Source organism: Mesoplodon bidens (genome assembly GCF_964165515.1).
Source record: "Mesoplodon bidens genome assembly, chromosome: 5".
Taxonomy (NCBI): Eukaryota; Metazoa; Chordata; class Mammalia; order Artiodactyla; family Ziphiidae; genus Mesoplodon; species Mesoplodon bidens.
Window position 1 is genome coordinate 79,363,738 of NC_138161.1, and position 21,501 is coordinate 79,385,238.

General features: G+C 36.6%; 1 protein-coding gene across 1 annotated transcript in view; it reads left to right on the forward strand.

Annotated features, from left to right (window-relative positions):
• Positions 1-4,586, forward strand: part of NMD3 (NMD3 ribosome export adaptor) — a 43,997-nt gene extending 39,411 nt beyond the window's left edge. The window contains exons 14-16 of the mRNA XM_081235039.1: positions 1,772-1,878; positions 2,809-2,879; positions 3,212-4,586. Coding sequence (XP_081091165.1) covers positions 1,772-1,878; positions 2,809-2,879; positions 3,212-3,342 — 309 coding nt within the window. The 3' untranslated portion in view covers positions 3,343-4,586. The remainder of the gene's footprint in view (positions 1-1,771; positions 1,879-2,808; positions 2,880-3,211) is intronic.
• Positions 4,587-21,501: the final 16,915 nt, after the last annotated feature.

Sequence of the window (21,501 nt, forward strand, 5' to 3'; positions counted from 1 at the left end):
TTTGCATCTATGTTCATCAGTGATATTGGCCTGTAGTTTTCTTTCTTTGTGACATCCTTGTCTGGTTTTGGTATCAAGGTGATGGTGGCCTCGTAGAATGAGTTTGGGAGTGTTCCTCCCTCTGCTATATTTTGGAAGAGTTTGAGAAGGATAGGTGTTAGTTCTTCTCTAAATGCTTGATAGAATTCGCCTGTGAAGCCATCTGGTCCTGGGCTTTTGTTTGATGGAAGATTTTTTATCACAGTTTCAATTTCAGTGCTTGTGATTGGTCTGTTCATATTTTCTATTTCTTCCTGATTCAGTCTTGGCAGGTTGTGCATTTCTAAGAATGTGTCCATTTCTTCCAGGTTGTCCATTTTATGGGCATAGAGTTGCTTATAGTAATCTCTCATGATCTTTTGTATTTCTGCAGTGTCAGTTGTTACTTCTCCTTTTTCATTTCTAATTCTATTGATTTGAGTCTTCTTCCTTTTTTTCTTGATGAGTCTGGCTAATGGTTTATCAATTTTGTTTATCTTCTCAAAGAACCAGCTTTTAGTTTTATTGATGTTTGCTATCGTTTCCTTCATTTTTTTTCATTTATTTCTGATCTGATTTTTATGATTTCTTTCCTTCTGCTAACTTTGGGATGTTTTTGTTCTTCTTTCTCTAATTGCTTTAGGTGCAAGGTTAGGTTGTTTATTCGAGATGTTTCCTGTTTCTTAAGGTGGGATTGTATTGCTATAAACTTCCCTCTTAGAACTGCTTTTGCTGCATCCCATAGGTTTTGGGTCGTCGTGTCTCCATTGTCATTTGTTTCTAGGTTTTTTTTTTTTTTTTTTTTTTTTTGCAGTATGTGGGCCTCTCACTGTTGTGGCCTCTCCCATTGCGGAGCACAGGCTCCGGACGCGCAGGCTCAACGGCCATGGCTCACGGGCCCAGCCGCTCCGCGGCATGTGGGATCTTCCCAGACCGGGGCACGAACCCGTGTCCCCTGCATCGGCAGGCGGACTCTCAACCACTGCTCCACCAGGGAAGCCCTAGGTATTTTTTAATTTCCTCTTTGATTTCTTCAGTGATCACTTCGTTATTAAGTAGTGTATTGTTTAGCCTCCATGTGTTTGTATTTTTTACAGCTCTTTTCCTGTAATTGATATCTAGTCTCATAGCATTGTGGTCGGAAAAGATACATGTAGTCCATTTACATTTAAGGTAATTATCGATATGTATGTTCCTATTCCAATTTTCTTAATTGTTTTGGGTTCATTATTGTAGGTCTTTTCCTTCTGCTGTGTTTCTTGCCTAGAGAAGTTCCTTTAGCATTTGTTGTAAAGCTGGTTTGGTGGTGCTGAACTCTCTCAGCTTTTGCTTGTCTGTAAACATTTTAATTGCTCCATCAAATCTGAATGAGATCCTTGCTGGGTAGAGTAATCTTGGTTGCAGGTTTTTCTCCTTCATCACTTTAATTATGTCCTGCCACTCCCTTCTGGCTTGTAGAGTTTCTGCTGAGAGATCAGCTGTTATCCTGATGGGGATTCCCTTGTGTGTTATTTGTTGTTTTTGCCTTGCTGCTTTTAATATGATTTCTTTGTGTTTAATTTTTGACAGTTTGATTAATATGTTGACACCAATTCTTTATCCCTACTCCTTTCCCTTAAGGTATAACCACTGTCATTAGTTTAGTGTCTTCCTGGCATTCCTGTAAGCTTTCATTTTAAAAATTTTGTTGGATTTTGAGGTCCTGTTACCTAGTTCCCATTTTTTGTACCTTGCAAATATTTCTTACTTTTAGGTGTTAATCAAGAAGAGCTATGACCGTACCAAACGTCAGCGTCGTAGAAACTGGAAACTGAAAGAGCTTGCAAGAGATAGAGAAAACATGGATACAGATGATGAAAGGTCCCACTTTCTTTATATTTTATATGTTGTCTCAAAGGAAATTCTTATGATAAATCTTTATTGTTTTTTTTTTTTATGATAAAGAAATAGTCACCACACACTTGCTCCTTGCACTCAGTATTAATTTTCTGTTATCAATATGTTGCTTGGGTCAGTATGAACAGATGTAATGACATTTAACACAGATTTAGTTATTATTTCCTGGGTTATGACCTGACAATTGCAGTGTTATTATTGATGATTCATTTGAAAATATAATGAGCAATTACCTTGTGGATATCACAAATAGCAAATGAGTACTTATGATTTAGTATAGAAAGAAAATAGCACATTGATATCAAATATGCTGTTTTTCATACAACTTAAGGAGAAATGAAGATACTGTGTTCTAGAAAAGTTTATTGGATGATTGGAAAAGTGGCCTTAATGATGACATTAATGACGCTGATGTATAAAAAAATGAAAAGTTTAAATAAAGTTGTGTCATGAAATGTGAGTGGGAAACAGCAATATTTCTAAAATATAGTCTCATAGTATAACTTAAAATACGTATATATAAGTATATAATGTTAAATAGATATTGTAAGTACGTATTTGACTATTTCATCTATAGTCTTAAAGTGTGTGTATTTCAACTTGACCATACTTTTTTTCGGGGGAGGGTAAAGTATGAAGGGGTCTTGTTATTGTCTTATATTTAATGTCACCTATATTCAGGTGTGTATTTTTTTTAATAATGTAATTTTGAAAGAAAAGAATTTTTAGAAACCTGTCAGTATTTAATTAACATCCTTACTTGACCTTCAGTTAACTATTTTGAAAGATTTTAATACTTGGAACACACTTATAATGCTGAAAATGAAGAAAACATCAACTTCATACTTTCTTGGTAAAGGTGAAATACTTAAATGTTTCTTTATGCTTCGGTAGGCAATACCAAGATTTCCTTGAAGATCTTGAAGAGGATGAGGCAATTAGAAAAAATGTGAACATTTATAGAGGTTGGTGAATTAGGAGTATTTGATTTAAGTTGTAGCTTCTGTAAATAAATATATTAACCCAGTATGAGTATTTTGGTATCTTAAACTCTGATTCCATAAATGACTTTTATCATGTGTTTTTAAAACTACTCTAAACATTTACCCACCCCCCCAAAAAAAAATCCCAAACGTGCACAACAGTAAAACTTATTAAAATGTTGTTTACTATACCACATTTGATATCATTTGCATCCTAGCATGATCCCTTAATTTGCTGACCCCTGTACAGCAAATATGGAAATATTTGTATATTTCCATAGTTGTATTTGAAATCCTCTTTGTACTTTTCTTAGATTCAACCATTTCTGTGGAAGGTGACACAGATGATGAAGGAGCACCTCGAATTAGTCTGGCTGAGATGCTTGAAGACCTTCACATTTCCCAAGATGCTACTGGTGAAGAAGGTGAATCGATGATGACATAATGAGATCATGTTGTAGATGGTTTCCACATCCGTAGGCTCAGGATGTTGGACAAAATAATTTTTACTGTCTATTCTGTCTATGCCTTCATATTGAGAGAAGAGAAGTTTAGTTTTAAACCTGGATAAATATGACTATTTTGATTGTTCACTTGAAGCACTGATAAAGGTTGATGGCTTTGAAGTTTTAGATAAAAAAATGCAGAATGTAATTATTACTGATATTTAGGCCATTTTACGTATGGAATTTTATTGGTTTGTTTTTTTATCAGACACTAGTATTTTCATATACTATAGCTCTGGGTTTAAAAGCTCACAAGTTCTGATTCCTTGGAGGTTACCTAAGTCTTCAAGCAGGAAACAAGTTTCATATTCTTTTTATATTGATTGCTTTAGTAGAAGAGCATATGAAGAATCATTTTTAATAAGAACTTGCCATGCACTTAGTCCACTTCAGATCATTTTTATGTCCTTGGGATAGAAAACTTGGGGTTCAGTTTATCATTAGACATTCAGTAGGAAAGCTTGTCTTTTTTATTTGTAATATTTACATCTTCAAAAGCTGTTAAGCTGGGTATTATCTTAATTTTCATTGCAGAAGAAGGTCTATTTAAAATATTTGTAGCAAACAATAGTTAAAGGTTAAATAACAATTTGTACCTTTGTTTTGGCTTGTGCCAGCAGCTTAGTGAAGTAGCTGCTTATGTCATAAAAATGTCTTCCTATCACTTCAGGGATTTTACTTTTAAAATTTTGGTTTACAAATTGAGAAGGAATTCTCTTATAAAAAAAGTTTCTATCACTGAACACATCACTATCAAAAAGAATATTAGAATCCAGCATATAGTTGATGAAGTAATGAAAATGATCTTCATGCTTTATAAAACCACGAATCAGATTTGAATGAGGAATGCCTTCCACATCCTTGAAGGAAAAGCATTGGCTTGGGTTTTAAAGTGTTCTGAAAATGAAGTATTAAGATCCTATTTCTATAAGCAAGATCAGACTTACTAAGTGCTAATTCATAAATTCTATATATACCACTATATAAGGAAATTGAGTAAGTGCTGAATGGAACATTTTCCTTAATTTTAAGATCAGACTCCCTAATTCTGAAGTTTTGAATAAAGGCCTGTGCTTTCTAAAGTGGCTTCTGTCTGCATATTTAAAGTTTTACCTGTGGTCTGTGTTTACCTCTTCTATGTCAAGACTTTAAAAAGCATGAAAATAAAAACGTTCTCCCCCTTTTTTGTGTCCTTGAAGTGATTATGTGGGTGTCATATTTAAATTTCATGCAGGTTTCTGAAGTAGAATTAATGTTATTTAAGTACTTGTCATATGACTTTCCCACTGAAAAATGTAATTTCTCACTAACCTTATTTAGTCTTGTTTTCATGTTGTGTCTTTATGAGTAATGAAATCTATTGGCTGAAAGAAGGTTGTGACAAGATGAGGGAATATAGCTGAAAGAAAAGCTGTTAGCCAAGAGTGCACACAGTTATATAGCCTTGATAAATCTACCATTTTAGAGGATAATTTCCAGGCTTATGTCCCAGAGTTGATACAACTTGAGGATGCTGGTATTAATCAAAATAACAGGAACCTGATTTATAACCCAATTTATAAATATTCTAAGTCAGTATGATTGATTATTTTTTTGTGGCCAAATCTGCATTTGAAGCTGCTGTTTTATTGGCAAGAGGCACTTGATGAGCAAGGAAACAGTTGAGGGGAGAGAGTTGCTTGTGTGGTTAGATGTTTAACAGCATCAAGCTAATTCCTTGCCTCAGTGGAACCCAGAATTCCAGACTTTGTGCTAGATCACACTTCTCTGATCAGTTCTGAGTAAGTGCCAGGAGCTTTCCCATGACTCTTAAAATTTTAGTAAATGTGTTCATGTTGAGTCCTATCCTTTATTTTTTTAAAAAATAAGTTTATTTATTTATTTTACTTATTTATTTTTGTCTGCGTTGGGTTCATTGTTGCGCGTGGGCTTTCTCTAGTGGTGGCGAGTGGGGGCTGCTCTTCTTTGCGGTGCGTGGGCTTCTCATTGCGATGGCTTCTCTTGTTGTGAGCACGGGCTCTAGATGCGCGGGCTCAGTAATTGTGGCTTCCGGGCTCTAGAGCTCAGGCTCAGTAGTTGTGGTGCACGGGCTTAGCTGCTCCACGACATGTGGGATCTTTCCGGACCAGGGATCAAACCTGTGTCCCCTTCATTGGCAGGTGGATTCTTAACCACTGTGCCACCAGGGAAGTCCGATTCCCATCCTTTAGATAACTTGATCTGGTATTTTTAGCCCAGAGGACGTTTACTTTAAAAAATAATTTATTTTTAATTTTGGCATAATTTCAGACAAAAATTGCAAAATAGTACAGAGAATTCCTTGATACCCTTCACTCGGATTTGCCAAACGTGAACATAACCTTATTTTCTTTCTTCCTCTTTTTAGTTATTTTTTTCCTGAGCCATTTAAGAGTAACCCCCTAAATATTTGGTTTTTCCCCTCCAAAACAAGGAATTTTCTTACATAATCACAGTGCAATGATCAAAATCAGAAAATTAACATTGACACAATACTGTTATCCAATTGATTGACCACATTGAGATTTTGTCAGTTATCCCAACCATAAAGTCTTTTATGGAAAAAATAAATATCTAAGATTGTATGTTGCATTGGGTTCTCTTATGTCTTTAGACTTCTTTCATCTGGATCCATTCCTGAGTTTTTTTTAAATGTAATTGACATTTTTGAAGAGTCCAAACCAGTTGTTTTGTAGAGTGACCTCAGCTTAGGCTTGTCTGACTTTCCTCATGATTAAATTTATGTCAAGCCCTTTTAGAAGGAATTCCCCTGACGTAATGCTAAATTCTCAATGCATTGCATCAGGAGACATATGCTGTCGATTAGTCCAGATGTTCCCAAATGTTTTGGGGTTATATTATTTGGTTTTCTGTTTGAAGGGATTAAAGGATTTAATCCTTTGCAATTGTTATTTTAACTTGATTTTTCTTTTTAAATTCATTAACTTATAGATGGTGAAGCTTATGCTTTGATTTACAGTTCTTTGAATTTTAACATGTGTATATTCATGGAATTGCCACTACAATTAAAATACAAAAAATTTCTATCATCCTCCCCAGTCCCCCTAAATTCCCTTTGCTACCCCTTTGTTTTCAAACCCTTCACCCATCCTTAACTCCTGCCAACTTCCAATCTGTTTTCTAACCTTATGGTTTGCTTTTTCCAAAATATGTAAATGCAGTCATACAGTATGTGAACATTTGAGTCTGTTTTTTTTTCACTTAGCGTGGTACACTTGAGATTCATCTAAGGTGTGGTATATATCAAGAGTTTGTTACTTTTTATTTTGAATAATATTGCATTTTATGGACGTACCCCATTTTATTCATTCCTCTGGTGAGGCACATTTGAATTTCCAGGTTTTGATGATTAGGAGTAAAGCTGCTTTGAATATTTGTATACAGGTTTCATTTTACTTGGATAAATAACTAGGGATGCGATTGTTGGATCCTTATAGTATTTGTCTATTTAATTGTTTTCCAAGTGGTTCGTGCCTTTTTGCTTTCCGACCAGCAGTGTATCAACATATCAGTAACTGTGCATCCTCACCACCACTTGATGTTGTCATTTTTTAAAAACCATCCTAATAGGTGGTTGGTTGTGTCCTTTGTGGTTTTAATTTACATTTCCCTAATGGCTTATCATGTTGAGCATCTTTTCATATGCTTATTTGTTATTCGTATATCTTCACTGGTAAAATGGCCGTTCAAAACCTTTGCCTACTTTTAAATACCAGATTGTTTGTTTTCTTTTTGTTAATCTTTTCTTTTGTCGCTCACATTATCCCAGAATTGGCTAGTGGGTGCCCCATCAGTGTGGCTCCTGTGTCCTTTTGCCAGGTTCTTCTCCATATATTTGAGTTTATTCGTGGATGCTGATAATGTAACTCTTTGAGTAGGTTTTGGATTTCCCTTGTTCAGGACATGTGTGCAGTCTCCTCTTGGCTTATTTTCATGATGGGACCAATTTTCCTAAAAATACACCAATTTTCTTAAAAATAAGCCAGCCTTAGTTGAGTCATCCTGTGAATTAAGGAATCATGAAATAGCATCATAAGAAACACAGATATAGGCTATTCATTCTCAGTTTATCAATTCTGTCACATGTTAAAATAGCTTGAGCAGTAGGGTGGCGAGCCTTGATGAAGGCAAGAAATCAGTCTCAATATCTCTTTGAACTTAACAGTAGTATAAGGAGAATAATTGATTTGATACATTTTGAAAGAACCGCCTTATTGCCTAGGAAAGAGGCATGCTTGAGGATGCCTCCTGGTAAAACAAGATCTAAATATTTAAAAGTTATTAGAAGTAGGTTTGGCAGTCACTGTGTTTCTGTAGCAATGCTGCTTGTACAGGTGCTCACTGACTTACCATAGTTCAACTTAGGATTTTTCACCTTTAACATGGTGTGAAAGTGACATGCATTCAATAGAAACCATACTTTGAATTTTTTTTTTTTTTTTTTTTTTTTTTTTTTTTTTTTTTTTTTTTTCTTTTTGCGGTATGCGGGCCTCTCACTGTTGTGGCCTCTCCCGTTGCGGAGCACAGGCTCCGGATGCGCAGGCCCAGCGGCCATGGCTCACGGGCCCAGCCGCTCCGCGGCATATGGGATCCTCCCAGACCGGGGCACGAACCCGTATCCCCTGCATCGGCAGGCGGACTCTCAACCACTGCGCCACCAGGGAGGCCCCATACTTTGAATTTTTATCTTTTTTTTTTTCTCTTTTTTTTCCTCCTTTGGCCGCGCCACGTGGCATGCAGGATCTTAGTTCCCCGACCAGGGATTGAACCTGCGCTCCCTGCAGTGGAAACACGGGGTCTTAACCACTGGACCACCAGGGCAGTCCTTGAATTTTGATCTTTTCCCAGGCTAGGAATATGCAGTACGATATTCTCCTGTGATGTTGGTCAGCGGCAGAGAGCATAGCTCCCAGTGCCATGAGGGAGTAAACAGTCAATGTACTTACGGTCATTCGGTACACATATAACCGTTCTGTTTTTCACTTTCAGTACAGTGTTAATTAAATTACATGAGATGTTCAACACTTTATTATAAAATAGGCTTTGTGTTAGATGATTTTGTCCACTATAGGCTAATTAAGTATTATGAGCATTAAGGTAGGCTAGGCTAGTCTGTGATGTTTGATAGGTTGTGTATTTAAATGCATTTTCAACTTGATATTTTCAATTTATGATGGGTTTATCAGGACTTAAACCCATTGTTTTATCTGATGGAGGTTTTGTTTTGTCTTTGGTGGAATTGGCACTGCAATGGTGTCTGTCACATTTTTCTTCTAACACAGTTTCACATAAATACGGTTATTTAAAACTCACTTCATAGTGTTGTTGTGAAGTACTTTAAGATAATATATGGCACTAGTGAACGAGTAATTCTAGGGAAGCTATATTATCTAAAAATAAAAGCATGTTTGAAGTCAGCTTATCTGCCATCTGTTAGCTCTATGGCCTAAAATTTCTGAACCTCTAGTTCCTTATCTTTTAAAAAGGCACAGTGGTGTTCTTTTAAAACGGAAGAGTAGTGTTCACAGAGTACTGTTAAAATTTCTTAGCAGGGCTTCCCTGGTGGCGCAGTGGTTGACAGTCCGCCTGCCGATGCAGGGGACACGGGTTCATGCCCCAGTGCGGGAAGATCACACATGCCGCGGAGTGGCTGGGCTCGTGAGCCATGGCTGCTGAGCCTGCGCGTCCGGAGCCTGTGCTCCGCCACGGGAGAGGCCACAACAGTGAGAGGCCCGCGTACCGCAAAAAAAAAAAAAAAAAATTCTTAGCACAATCAGTATGCAACAAATTGTAATTATTCAATAAATAGTATCTGCTTTTAAAATTTATAATTACGGTTCTAGTGTTTAGTATTTAAGTAAGTTGAGCAAACAAATCTTGTATGCGTATACGTTTTAGAGCAACATAGAGCTTATTCTAGAAAATGTGTATGGCACAGAGAACTATAAAGACTAGTCATAAATTGCCCATATTTCCAATAGAGTGAGATCTGTCATTTAACACTTGGCTGTTATTTCTTTTTTAATAGACTTTAATTTTTAATAGTTTCAGATCTTCAGAAAAAGTGAGAAGATAGTACTGAGTATATCACACCCAGCTTCTCCTGTTTTTAACATTTTACATTTTAACATTTTATATACTTTGTTATACTTAATAAGCCAATATTGATATATTGTTATTAGCTAAGTCCATAGTTGATTTGATTTCCTTAGTTCTTATGTAATGTACTTGTTCTTTTCTGAAATCCTATCCAGGATACCACATTACATTTGGTTGTCCTGTTTCCTTAGGCTCCTCTTGGCAGGGGCAATTTCTCTGAATTCCTTTTTTTTTGATGAACTTAACAGTTTTGAGGAGTACTGGGCACGGATTTTGTAGGATGCCCCACTATTGAGGTTGTCTGATGTTTTTCTCATAATAAGAATGGGGTTATGGGTTATTGGGAGGAAGACCACATGCAAAGTGCTATTTCCATGACATTATATCAAGGGTATATACTGTTAGCATGATTTATCACTGTTGATGTTGGTCATGGTCACCTGACTGAGATAGTGTTTGTCAGGTTTCTCCACTGTAGAGTAACTCTTATTTTTCCCCTTTGCATAATGAACACTTTGGAAGGAAGTCACTATGCACACTCCACACCTACCAAGTAGTGAGTCATGCTGCTTTTTCTTGAGGGTGGGATATCTACATAAATTATTCTGAATTCCTCTATAGGAGATTTGTCTCTTTTTTTCCCATTTGCAGTCATCCCCCCATATCTTTGGGTTCTGCATCCACGATTTAACGAACCTCAGATTAAAAATATTTGGGGAAAAAAAGAATGTATATACGTGTATAATTGAATCAGTTGCTGCACAACAGAAATTAACATTGTAAATCAACTATACTTCAATTAAAAAAATATTTGGGACAAAAGTTCCAGTAAGTTCCAAAAAAGCAAAACTTGAATTTGCCAAATGCCAGCAACTATTTACATTGTATTTGTAACTATTTACATAGCATTTACATTATATTAGGTATTTTAAGTAATCTAGAGATGATTTTTGAAGTATATAGCAGCGTGTGTCCAATATGCAAATACTGTGCCCTTTTACATAAGGGGCTTGAGCATCCTCAGATTTTGGTACTTATGAGGGGTCCTGGAACTAATCTCCTGCAGACTCTGAGGGACAACTGTACTAGTTTGTTCAATCATTTATTTAAAGCAACATGGACTCATGAGTACTTATTTTATATTTTGGGTTATTAGCTAATAACTATTTTACTTTGCTCTTTGAATTGTTCTAGCTTTGGTCATTTGGAGCTCTTTTGGTTGGCTCCTGTGCTCCTTTGACATAACCCTATTGGGCTTGTGTATGTAGATTTTCTTTTTTCTTTTCCTCCCCTTCCTCTTCTTCCTCCTCCTCCTTCCCTCTCCTCTCTTACCCTTCCCTCTTTCCTACACCCCTCCTCTCCCCTTGTCTCCCTCTCCCTTCACATTCACCTTTGCATTTCCTTATTCTCTGCCACCATAATTATGGCACTACAGAGTCATTTTGTATATTTACTACCTTAGAATCAGCCATTTTGCCCAGAAATTCTGCTTCCATTTATTGGAGAATGGTTTTAGAAACCAATATCTAGGCACAAGGAATGCTTGTTGCTCCTGTGTGTCATTTCTTTTAGGCCCTCTTAGCTGACAGGCTGAAAAAAATGCTTTTATACTAACCTATATATTTACACATATTTATAAGTATTTCTATATGTAACCATCTCTGTCTACATTAAGCTAAACATGAGTTCATACTGTCTTCAACTCTTAATTCATTACATCATGGATCAGTCTAACTTCCCTCGTTTATCTGTAAACTCCCACTCCAATAGTAAAAAAATAAAAATAAAAAAAATAAAAACCCTGATCCCCGTCACCGCCATTCATTTACTTAATTATTCATTTCTGGTGTACATGTATGGCTGTATCAGAATTGTTAACCTCTGCCCATTACAACATTGTTTATTACAGTAAGTGCTTATGTGCAATTCCTTTTGCCTTTAGTCTTACAGACTGCAGTCATTTCCAGAGTTATTTAGTGACCTAAATAACCCCCCCCCACCTCCTTCAGTGAGGTTGTTTTTATATATTTGTAATACAGTTAGAATCTCTTGTCACAGTCTGCATTTAATCCCCTAACCTCCTAAATGATTTTTTTAAATTTGCATGGATTAGGTTAAGGTTCATTTTGTGCTATAAAGTTACATGGGTTTTGACAAATGCATCATGTCTTGTATTCACCATTACAGTATCATACAGAATAGTTTTACTTTCCTAAAAGTCCCCTGTACTTCACCTATTCATCATGAACCCCATACCCTTGGCAACCATTAATCATTTTACTATCTCTATAGTTTAGTCTTTTCCAGTATCATACATGTGATATACATATCATATATACATATCATATGTACATATCATATGATATGTAACCTTTCATACTGCCTTCTTTGACTTAGCAATATGCCTTTAATGTTATTCTATCTTTTGTGGCTTGTTAGTGCATTTATTTTTATTGTTGAGTAATATTCCATAGTATAGGTGTACCATACTTGGTTTATTCGTTCACGTGTCAAAACATATCTTGGTTATTTCCAGCTTTTGGTGATGATTAATATATCTGTTATAAACTTCCATATGCAGGTTTTTGTGTTGATAAAGGCTTTCACATCAATTGGTTGAATACCTAGGGACATTGATGGCTCTTATGGTAACACTATGTTTAGCTTTGGAAGAGACTACCAAACTGTCTTCCAAAGTGGCTGTGCCATTCTACATTCCCACCAGCAATGTGTAAGAGTTCCTGTTGCTTTGCATCCTTGCCAGCATTTGGTATTGTTAGCTTTTTTGATTTTAGCTGTTCTAATAGGTGCGTAGTGGTATTTCATTGTTGTAATTTGCAATTCCCTGTTGACAAAGGATGATAAGCGTTTTTTCATATACTTAATTGCTATCTGTATATGTTCTGTAATGAGGTGTCTGTTCAGATCTTTGGCCCTTTTTTTTTAAAATTGAAGTAATAATTGATTTACAATGTTGTGTTAGTTTCAGGCGTACAGCAAAGTGATTCAGTTACACATACACGTATACCTATTTTTTTCAGATTTTTTTCCCTTATATAGGTTATACAAAATATTGAGTATAGTTCCCTGTGCTATATAGTAGGTCCTTGTTGGTTATCTATTTTATATGTAGTAGTGTGTGTATATGTTAATCACAAACTCCTAATTTATGCCCCCCCCTTTCCCTTTGGTAACCATGTTTATTTTCTATGTCTGTGGGTCTATTTCTGTTTTGTATATAAGTTCACTTGTATCATTTTTGTTTTGGATTCTACATACAAAGGATATCATGATATTTGTCTTTGTCTGGCAGCCCATTTTTATTTTTTTTTTTTTACCATTTTTAAATTAATTAATTATTTTTGGCTGCATTGGGTCTTTGTTGCTGTCCGCGGCTTTCTCTAGTTGCGGCAAGTGGGGGCTACTCTTTGTTGCGGTGCGCGGGCTTCTCATTGCGGTGGCTTCTCTTGTTGCAGAGCTTGGGCTCTAGGTGCGCGGGCTTCAGTAGTTGTGGCTCCTGGGCTCTAGAGCGCAGGCTCAGTAGTTGCGGTGCACGGGCTGTTACTCCATGGCATGTGGGATCTTCCTGGACCAGGGCTCGAACCCCGTGTCCCCTGCATTGGCAGGCGGATTCTTAACCACTGCGCCACCAGGAAGCCCTGGCGGCCCATTTTTAAATTGAGGTTTTTTTCTTCCAGTTTTACTGAGATATAATAATTGACATGCAGCACCATATATGTTTAAGGTATACAACATAATGATATACATCATGAAATGATTATCACAATAAGTTTATTGAACACCGATTATCTCATATAGATACAGAATTAACGAAATAGAAAAAAATGTTTTTCCTTGTGATGAGAACTCTTAGGATTTACTCTCTTAACAACTTTCATATATAACATACAGCAGTGTTAATTATATTCTTATTGAGTTTTAGCAGTTCTTTGTGTATTTTGGATACAGGTCCTTTATCAGGTACCTGTTTTGAAAATATATTCTTTATTTGTGGCTTGCCTTTAAAAATATATATGAAAATAATATATGTATATGAATTATTTATATGTAATATATGTAATTTACTTATGATTATGTAGAGGTGAGATCATACTGCCTGTTTATTTTTGTACCTTCTTTTCTCTTTAACATTATTTTATAAACCTTCTCTAAACCGTTAAAGTTTTTTAAACATATTTAATAATAAAACAATATTCCACTGGTAGATTGCAGAAATAGCCCCAATTCTTTACTCTTCACTGTGTCCATTCCCTTTACTGTGATTTTACGATAAGACTAAATAATAAACATTTAAGGATTTTCAGGTCATATGGTCTCTGTCACAACTGTTCTGCTGTTGTAGGCTGAAAGATCCATAGAAAATACGTAAATGAAAGGAAGTGTCTATATTCTAATAAAACTTTTTTTTTTAAAAAAGGCAGTAGGTCACATTTTGCCTGTAGCCTGTAGTTTGTTGACCCCAGATGTAACTTTGTAGTGCCCTTATACTCTTCTCTGGGTTTTGGTGATTAGAATGAGGTGGAAGTTCTGAGTTTAGGGCTCAGGAGGGCTTGCACCTCTGTCGTAACTGTGAAAACATGCCTGGTTGAGTGTTGGAGGAAGAGAGATACAGGTGGCACAGACCAAGTTGCCCCATTGCCCTGTATGAAGCCATCCAACCCTCAGACATTGAGCAAGCCCAGCTAAGATCAGCAGAACTGCTGAGCTGACCCCTGACTAACCCCAGACACGTGAGTAGTAAACTTACATGCCCCTGAAGGTTTGTGTTCACCTCATAGCATTGTTGTGGCATTAGACAGTTGGTAGACTGTTGTGCCAGCATTTAATTATCCAATTTCTAAAGTTGGTTGTTGCCAGGTTTTTTTCATTTTTTCCTTTTCTTATAAAAATCTGTCCATTTTGCTCATTATTTTCTTAGGAGTGAAAGTACTGTCAAAGAGCATGTATGAATCTCAGGACACATTACAGAAATCCTTTCCAGGGCTTCCCTGGTGGCACAGTGGTTGAGAGTCCGCCTGCCGATGCAGGGGACATGGGTTCGTGCCCCGGTCTGGGAAGATCCCGCATGCCGCGGAGCGGTTGGGCCCGTGAGCCATGGCCGCTGAGCCTGTGCGTCCGGAGCCTGTGCTCTGCAACGGGAGGGGCCGTGACAGTGAGAGGCCCGCATACTGCAAAAAAAAAAAAAAAAAGTCCTTTCCAGAAAGATGCTTTCCATGTGGTAGAATTTTTAGGAGTGTCTCTTTTACAGTCTTGCTATTCTTGATGATTGACATGTTTCTCTTTTCACTTAATATTTTCTGGGCTTAAGTAGGTGAGGCCCAGTCCACAGTGATCTGTTTGCTGAACTTCTGTAGCAGTTACTGTCTGTTCTGCTTGGTTGGTTTTTATATGCCTCCTGAGTTATCATTACTATTTTTATGTGTATTTGTCTTTCTCTCTAACTAGACTGCAGTTTCCTTAAGGCAACAAATATAATGCATAAGTCCTCAAACATAGGTAGTAGTATGATTTGACTGAAGTCAATATTTTGAAAAATGGATATAGTTTTGTTTTAAATAATTCCTTACGAGTCTGGTCATGAAATAAGAAATCAAGCAGATCTTACTGGCGTTAGGCAGTAAGTGGGATTTGTAGGGAGAGTTGTTCATGTTGGTCAAGACTTCATTTTACTTAATAAAAACAAAACCTGCATCTAATTGTAAGCTTGGTAAATTTTATGGGAGTGTGCTAATTATTATTAATTAACCACAGAAGTCATATGTTGTAGTATTAACACAAACTGTTCAGTGTAACAGTGTAACTGTTCAGTAAATAGTTTTCTTACTTTAGGGTACTTTATTGTATATAATAGCACAAATGGTATTTGTAAATGGTCACGTGGACAGAGAAGTACAAATGACCTACGCAGAGAAGGTAGCTTGTAATCAGAACGGTAAACTCTTGGGCAGTATTCAAGAAGTATGAAATATGTCTGGTAGTTTTCCTGTGTTTATGCATTTGGATCAGAATAATGTTGATGTGCTGACTACTTGACAGAGGCTGAGATAAATCAGCGTTCATTTGGGTTCTAGAGTGTCAGCATAAGCAAATGCTATAGAAGTCTCCGCGGAGTGTTGCGAGACAGATTCCTGGGTTGGTGACACTCTGAATAGTCTGGAATGTGGAATTCTGTGTTTCTGAGAGGATCTTAAAAATATCTGTGTTCTGATTGTAGAGTTCCATTTTGGCATTTTTCCTTTTTATTTTTATTGGAGAATAAATAGTTGGTTTACAATGCTGTGTTAGTTTTTGCTGTACAGCAAAGTGAATCAGTTATACATATACACATATCCACTCTTTTTTAGATTCTTTTCCCATATATATATATATATATAGGCCATTAGAGTATTGAGTAGAGTTCCCTGTGCTATACAGTAGGTCCTTATTAGTTATCTGTTTTATATATAGTAATGTGTATATGTCAGTCCCAATTTCCCAATTTATCCCCCCCCCACACCCAGCCTTCCCTCCTGGTAACCATAAGTTTGTTTTCTACATCTGTGACTATTTCTGTGGCATTTTGCCTTTTATTTTGTGAGAATACATAGACTCTGATCCTAGGTAAATTTGTAATTTGAAGAAAGTTTGTTTGGGGTTGTTCCCCCAGTCCCTTACTCTGCCTTCCCTAGTCATGTTTGCCTTTTCTTCTTTTCATAGGAAATGGTTTGATATTCATAGTAAGGGATAGAATAAATAGTTATGGAGTAAAGTGTTACTCCTGGGAGTATTTTCATTTTTGTTAGGGACCTAAGCAAAGGCACGTTCAAATGGAGGAAATATATTTTGGGAGATAGCAGATCTTCTGAGTGTGGTAGATTGAATTGTTGGTCACAATTCTTAATTCCTCTGTAAGTAACCAATAGCCTTATATTGCCCCAGTCCTTATGGTGGTGGAGTGTATTTCTTTGTCCCTTAACTTTAGATTTGGCTGTGTGACTTCCTTTGGCAGTGGGGTGTTAGTGGATATGGTAAGAAGATTAAAATGCCTTTGCTTATTTGCATTTGTGTTCCTGTTTTTCTGCCTTCACTATGAGAAGGAATGCCCTGGATAGTCACTGCCTCATCTGGGCTCAGAATGGAACATTTGAAGCAGTGTCACTCTAAACAACTATTGAGTGTAAGAATAAATGATTAGTTGTTAAACCTTTGAGTTTTGGGGTGGTTTCTTATGTAGTATCATTGGCAATAGCTAACTGATAGTCTCTTCATCTTTAAAATTCATTTCATTAAGTAGTTGTCAATGGATAACTTCTCGGATTGTAGAAATAGCCAGTCTCCCTTCCCCCATTCATTGGATAGGGTTAAAGTTAAGATGATAGTGGATATACTCCTGTAGAGTCCCTTAAAGCAGCCTGGCTTTTACTGCTGCTTTCACTGTTGTGAACAAGTACAAAAATTTTATTGGGTTCATTCCCATGCATTCTCCTTTCTGTCTGTATTATAGGCTTTACTGGTTTAAATAATGGTACCTTGGGCAGATGGGGGAGGCCAAGAAGACCTAGCTCCATTTGTTCCCAACTCTGCTTCAGGCAAGCAGCTTCACTTTTATTTCGATATTTGGTTTTCATGTAAGATTTTGTTAGGAAAAAAAGGTATTTTTTAGAAAATTTTAAAATTGCTTATCAACAAACTTGTACATTCATACCATGGGATATTATTCATCAATAAAAAGGAATGAACTATTGATACACACACCTTGGATGAATCTCAAGGGAATTATGCTGAGTGGAAAGAATTAATCTCAAAAGGTTATATATTGTGTCATTCCATTTATATAACATTCTTTTTTTTTTTTTTTGCTTTATAACAAATTTAATCAGTTATACATATACATATGTTCCCATATCCCCTCCCTTTTGCGTCTCCCTCCCACCCTCCCTATCCCACCCCTCCAGGCGGTCACAAAGCACCGAGCTGATCTCCCTGTGCTATGCGGCTGCTTCCCACTAGCTATCTACCTTACGTTTGGTAGTGTATATATGTCCATGCCGCTCTTTCACTTTGTCATAGCTTACCCTTCCCCCTCCCCATATCCTCAAGTCCATTCTCTAGTAGGTCTGTGTCTGTATTCCTGTCTTACCCCTATGTTCTTCATGACATTTTTTTTTCTTAAATTCCATATATATGTGTCAGCATACAGTATTTGTCTTTCTCTTTCTGACTTACTTCACTCTGTATGACAGACTCTAGGTCCATCCACCTCATTACAAATAGCTCAATTTTGTTTCTTTTTATGGCTGAGTAATATTCCATTGTATATATGTGCCACATCTTCTTTACCCATTCATCCGATGATGGACACTTAGGTTGTTTCCATCTCCGGGCTATTGTAAATAGGGCTGCTATGAACATTTTGGTACATGTCTCTTTTTGAATTATGGTTTTCTCGGGGTATATGCCCAGTAGTGGGATTGCTGGGTCATATGGTAGTTCTATTTGTAGTTTTTTAAGGAACCTCCATACCGTTCTTCATAGTGGCTGTACCAATTCACATTCCCACCAGCAGTGCAAGAGTGTTCCTTTTTTTCCACACCCTCTCCAGCATTTATTGTTTGTAGATTTTTTGATGATGGCCATTCTGACTGGTGTGAGATGATATCTCATTGTAGTTTTGATTTGCATTTCTCTAATGAGTAAAGATGTTGAGCATCCGTTCATGTGTTTGTTGGCAGTCTGTATATCTTCTGTGGAGAAATGTCTATTTAGGTCTTCTGCCCATTTTTGGATTGGGTTGTTTGTTTTTTTGTTATTGAGCTGCATGAGCTGCTTATAAATTTTGGAGATTAATCCTTTGTCAGTTGCTTCATTTGCAAATAGTTTCTCCCATTCTGAGGGTTGTCTTTTGGTCTTGTTTATGGTTTCCTTTGCTGTGCAAAAGCTTTTAAGTTTCATTAGGTCCCATGTGTTTATTTTTGTTTTTATTTCCATTTCTCTAGGAGGTGGGTCAAAAAGGATCTTGCTGTGATTTATGTCATAGAGTGTTCTGCCTATGTTTTCCTCTAAGAGTTTGATAGTGTCTGGCCTTACATTTAGGTCTTTAATCCAATTTGAGCTTATTTTTGTGTATGGTGTTAGGGAGTGATCTAATCTCATACTTTTACATGTCCCTATCCAGTTTTCCCAGCACCACTTACTGAAGAGACTGTCCTTTCTCCACTGTACATTCCTGCCTCCTTTATCAAAGATAAGGTGACCATATGTCCGTGGGTTTATCTCTGGGCTTTCTATCCTGTTCCATTGATCTATCTTTCTGTTTTTGTGCCAGTACCATACTGTCTTGATTACTGTAGCTTTGTAGTATAGTCTGAAGTCAGGGAGCCTGATTCCTCCAGCTCCATTTTTCGTTCTCAAGATTGCTTTGGCTATTTCGGGGTCTTTTGTGTTTCCATACAAATTGTGAAATTTTTTGCTCTAGTTCTGTGAAAAATGCCAGGGGTAGTTTGATAGGGATTGCATTGAATCTGTAGATTGCTTTGGGTAGTAGAGTCATTTTCACAATGTTGATTCTTCCAGTCCAAGAACATGGTACATCTCTCCATCTATTTGTATCATCTTTAATTTCTTTCATCAGTGTCTTATAATTTTCTGCATACAGGTCTTTTGTCTCCTTAGGTAGGTTTATTCCTAGATATTTTATTCTTTTTGTTGCAATGGAAAATGGGAGTGTTTCCTTGATTTCACTTTCAGATTTTTCATCATTAGTATATAAGAATGCCAGAGATTTCTGTGCATTAATTTTGTATCCTGCAACTTTACCAAATTCATTGATTAGCTCTAGTAGTTTTCTGGTAACATCTTTAGGATTCTCTATGTATAGTATCATGTCATCTGCAAACAGTGACAGCTTTACTTCTTTTCCGATTTGGATTCCTTTTATTTCCTTTTCTTCTCTGATTGCTGTGGCTAAAACTTCCAAAACTGTGTTGAATAAGAGTGGTGAGAGTGGGCAACCTTGTCTTGTTCCTGATCTTAGTGGAAATGGTTTCAGTTTTTCACCATTGAGGGCGATGCTGGCTGTGGGTTTGTCATATATGGCCTTTATTATGTTGAGGAAAGTTCCCTCTATGCCTACTTTCTGCAGGGTTTTTATCATAAATGGGTGTTGAATTTTGTCGAAAGCTTTCTCTGCATCTACTGAGATGATCATATGGTTTTTCTCCTTCAATTTGTTAATATGGTGTATCACATTGATTGATTTGCGTATATTGAAGGATCCTTGCATTCCTGGAATAAACCCCACTTGATCATGGTGTATGATCCTTTTAATGTGCTGTTGGATTCTGTTTGCTAGTATTTTGTTGAGGATTTTTGCATCTATGTTCATCAGTGATATTGGCCTGTAGTTTTCTTTCTTTGTGACATCCTTGTCTGGTTTTGGTATCAAGGTGATGGTGGCCTCGTAGAATGAGTTTGGGAGTGTTCCTCCCTCTGCTGTATTGTGGAAGAGTTTGAGAAGGATAGGTGTTAGCTCTTCTCTAAATGCTTGATAGAATTCACCTGTGAAGCCATCTGGTCCTGGGCTTTTGTTTGTTGGAAGATTTTTTATCACAGTTTCAATTTCAGTGCTTGTGATTGGTCTGTTCATATTTTCTATTTCTTCCTGATTCAGTCTTGGCAGGTTGTGCATTTCTAAGAATTTGTCCATTTCTTCCAGGTTGTCCATTTTATTGGCATAGAGTTGCTTGTAGTAATCTCTCATGATCTTTTGTATTTCTGCAGTGTTGTTACTTCTCCTTTTTCATTTCTAATTCTATTGATTTGAGTCTTCTCTCTTTTTTTCTTGATGAGTCTGGCTAATGGTTTATCAATTTTGTTTATCTTCTCATAGAACCAGCTTTTAGTTTTATTGATCTTTGCTATCGTTTCCTTCATTTCTTTTTCATTTATTTCTGATCTGATTTTTATGATTTCTTACCTTCTGCTAACTTTGGGATGTTTTTGTTCTTCTAATTGCTTTAGGTGCAAGGTTAGGTTGTTTATTCGAGATGTTTCCTGTTTCTTAAGGTGGGATTGTATTGCTATAAACTGCCCCCTTAGAACTGCTTTTGCTGCATCCCATAGGTTTTGGGTCGTCGTGTCTCCATTGTCATTTGTTTCTAGGTATTTTTAAATTTCCCCTTTGATTTATTCAGTGATCACTTTGTTATTAAGTAGTGTATTGTTTAGCCTCCATGCGTTTGTATTTTTTACAGCTCTTTTCCTGTAATTGATATCTAGTCTCATAGCATTGTGGTTGGAAAAGATACTTGATACAATTTCAATTTTCTTAAATTTACTAAGGCTTGATTTGTGACCCAAGATATGATCTATCCTGGAGAATGTTCCATGAGCACTTGAGAAAAATGTGTATTCTGTTGTTTTTGGATGGAATGTCCTATAAATATCAATTAAGTCCATCTTGTTTAATGTATCATTTAAAGCTTGTGTTTCCTTATTTATTTTCATTTTGGATGATCTGTCCATTGGTGAAAGTGGGGTGTTAAAGTCCCCTACTATGATTGTGTTACTGTCGATTTCTCCTTTTATGGCTGTTAGTATTTGCCTTATGTATTGAGGTGCTCCTATGTTGGGTGCATAAATATTTACAATTGTTATATCTTCTTCTTGGATCCATCCCTTGATCATTATGTAGTGTCCTTCTTTGTCTCTTCTAGTAGTCTTTATTTTAAAGTCTATTTTGTCTGATATGAGAATTGCTACTCCAGCTTTCTTTTGGTTTCCATTTGCATGGAATATCTTTTTCCATCCCCTTACTTTCAGTCTGTATGTGTCTCTAGGTCTGAAGTGGGTCTCTTGTAGACAGCATATATATGGGTCTTGTTTTTGTATCCATTCAGCCAATCTGTGTCTTTTGGTGGGAGCATTTAGTCCATTTACATTTAAGGTAATTATCAATATGT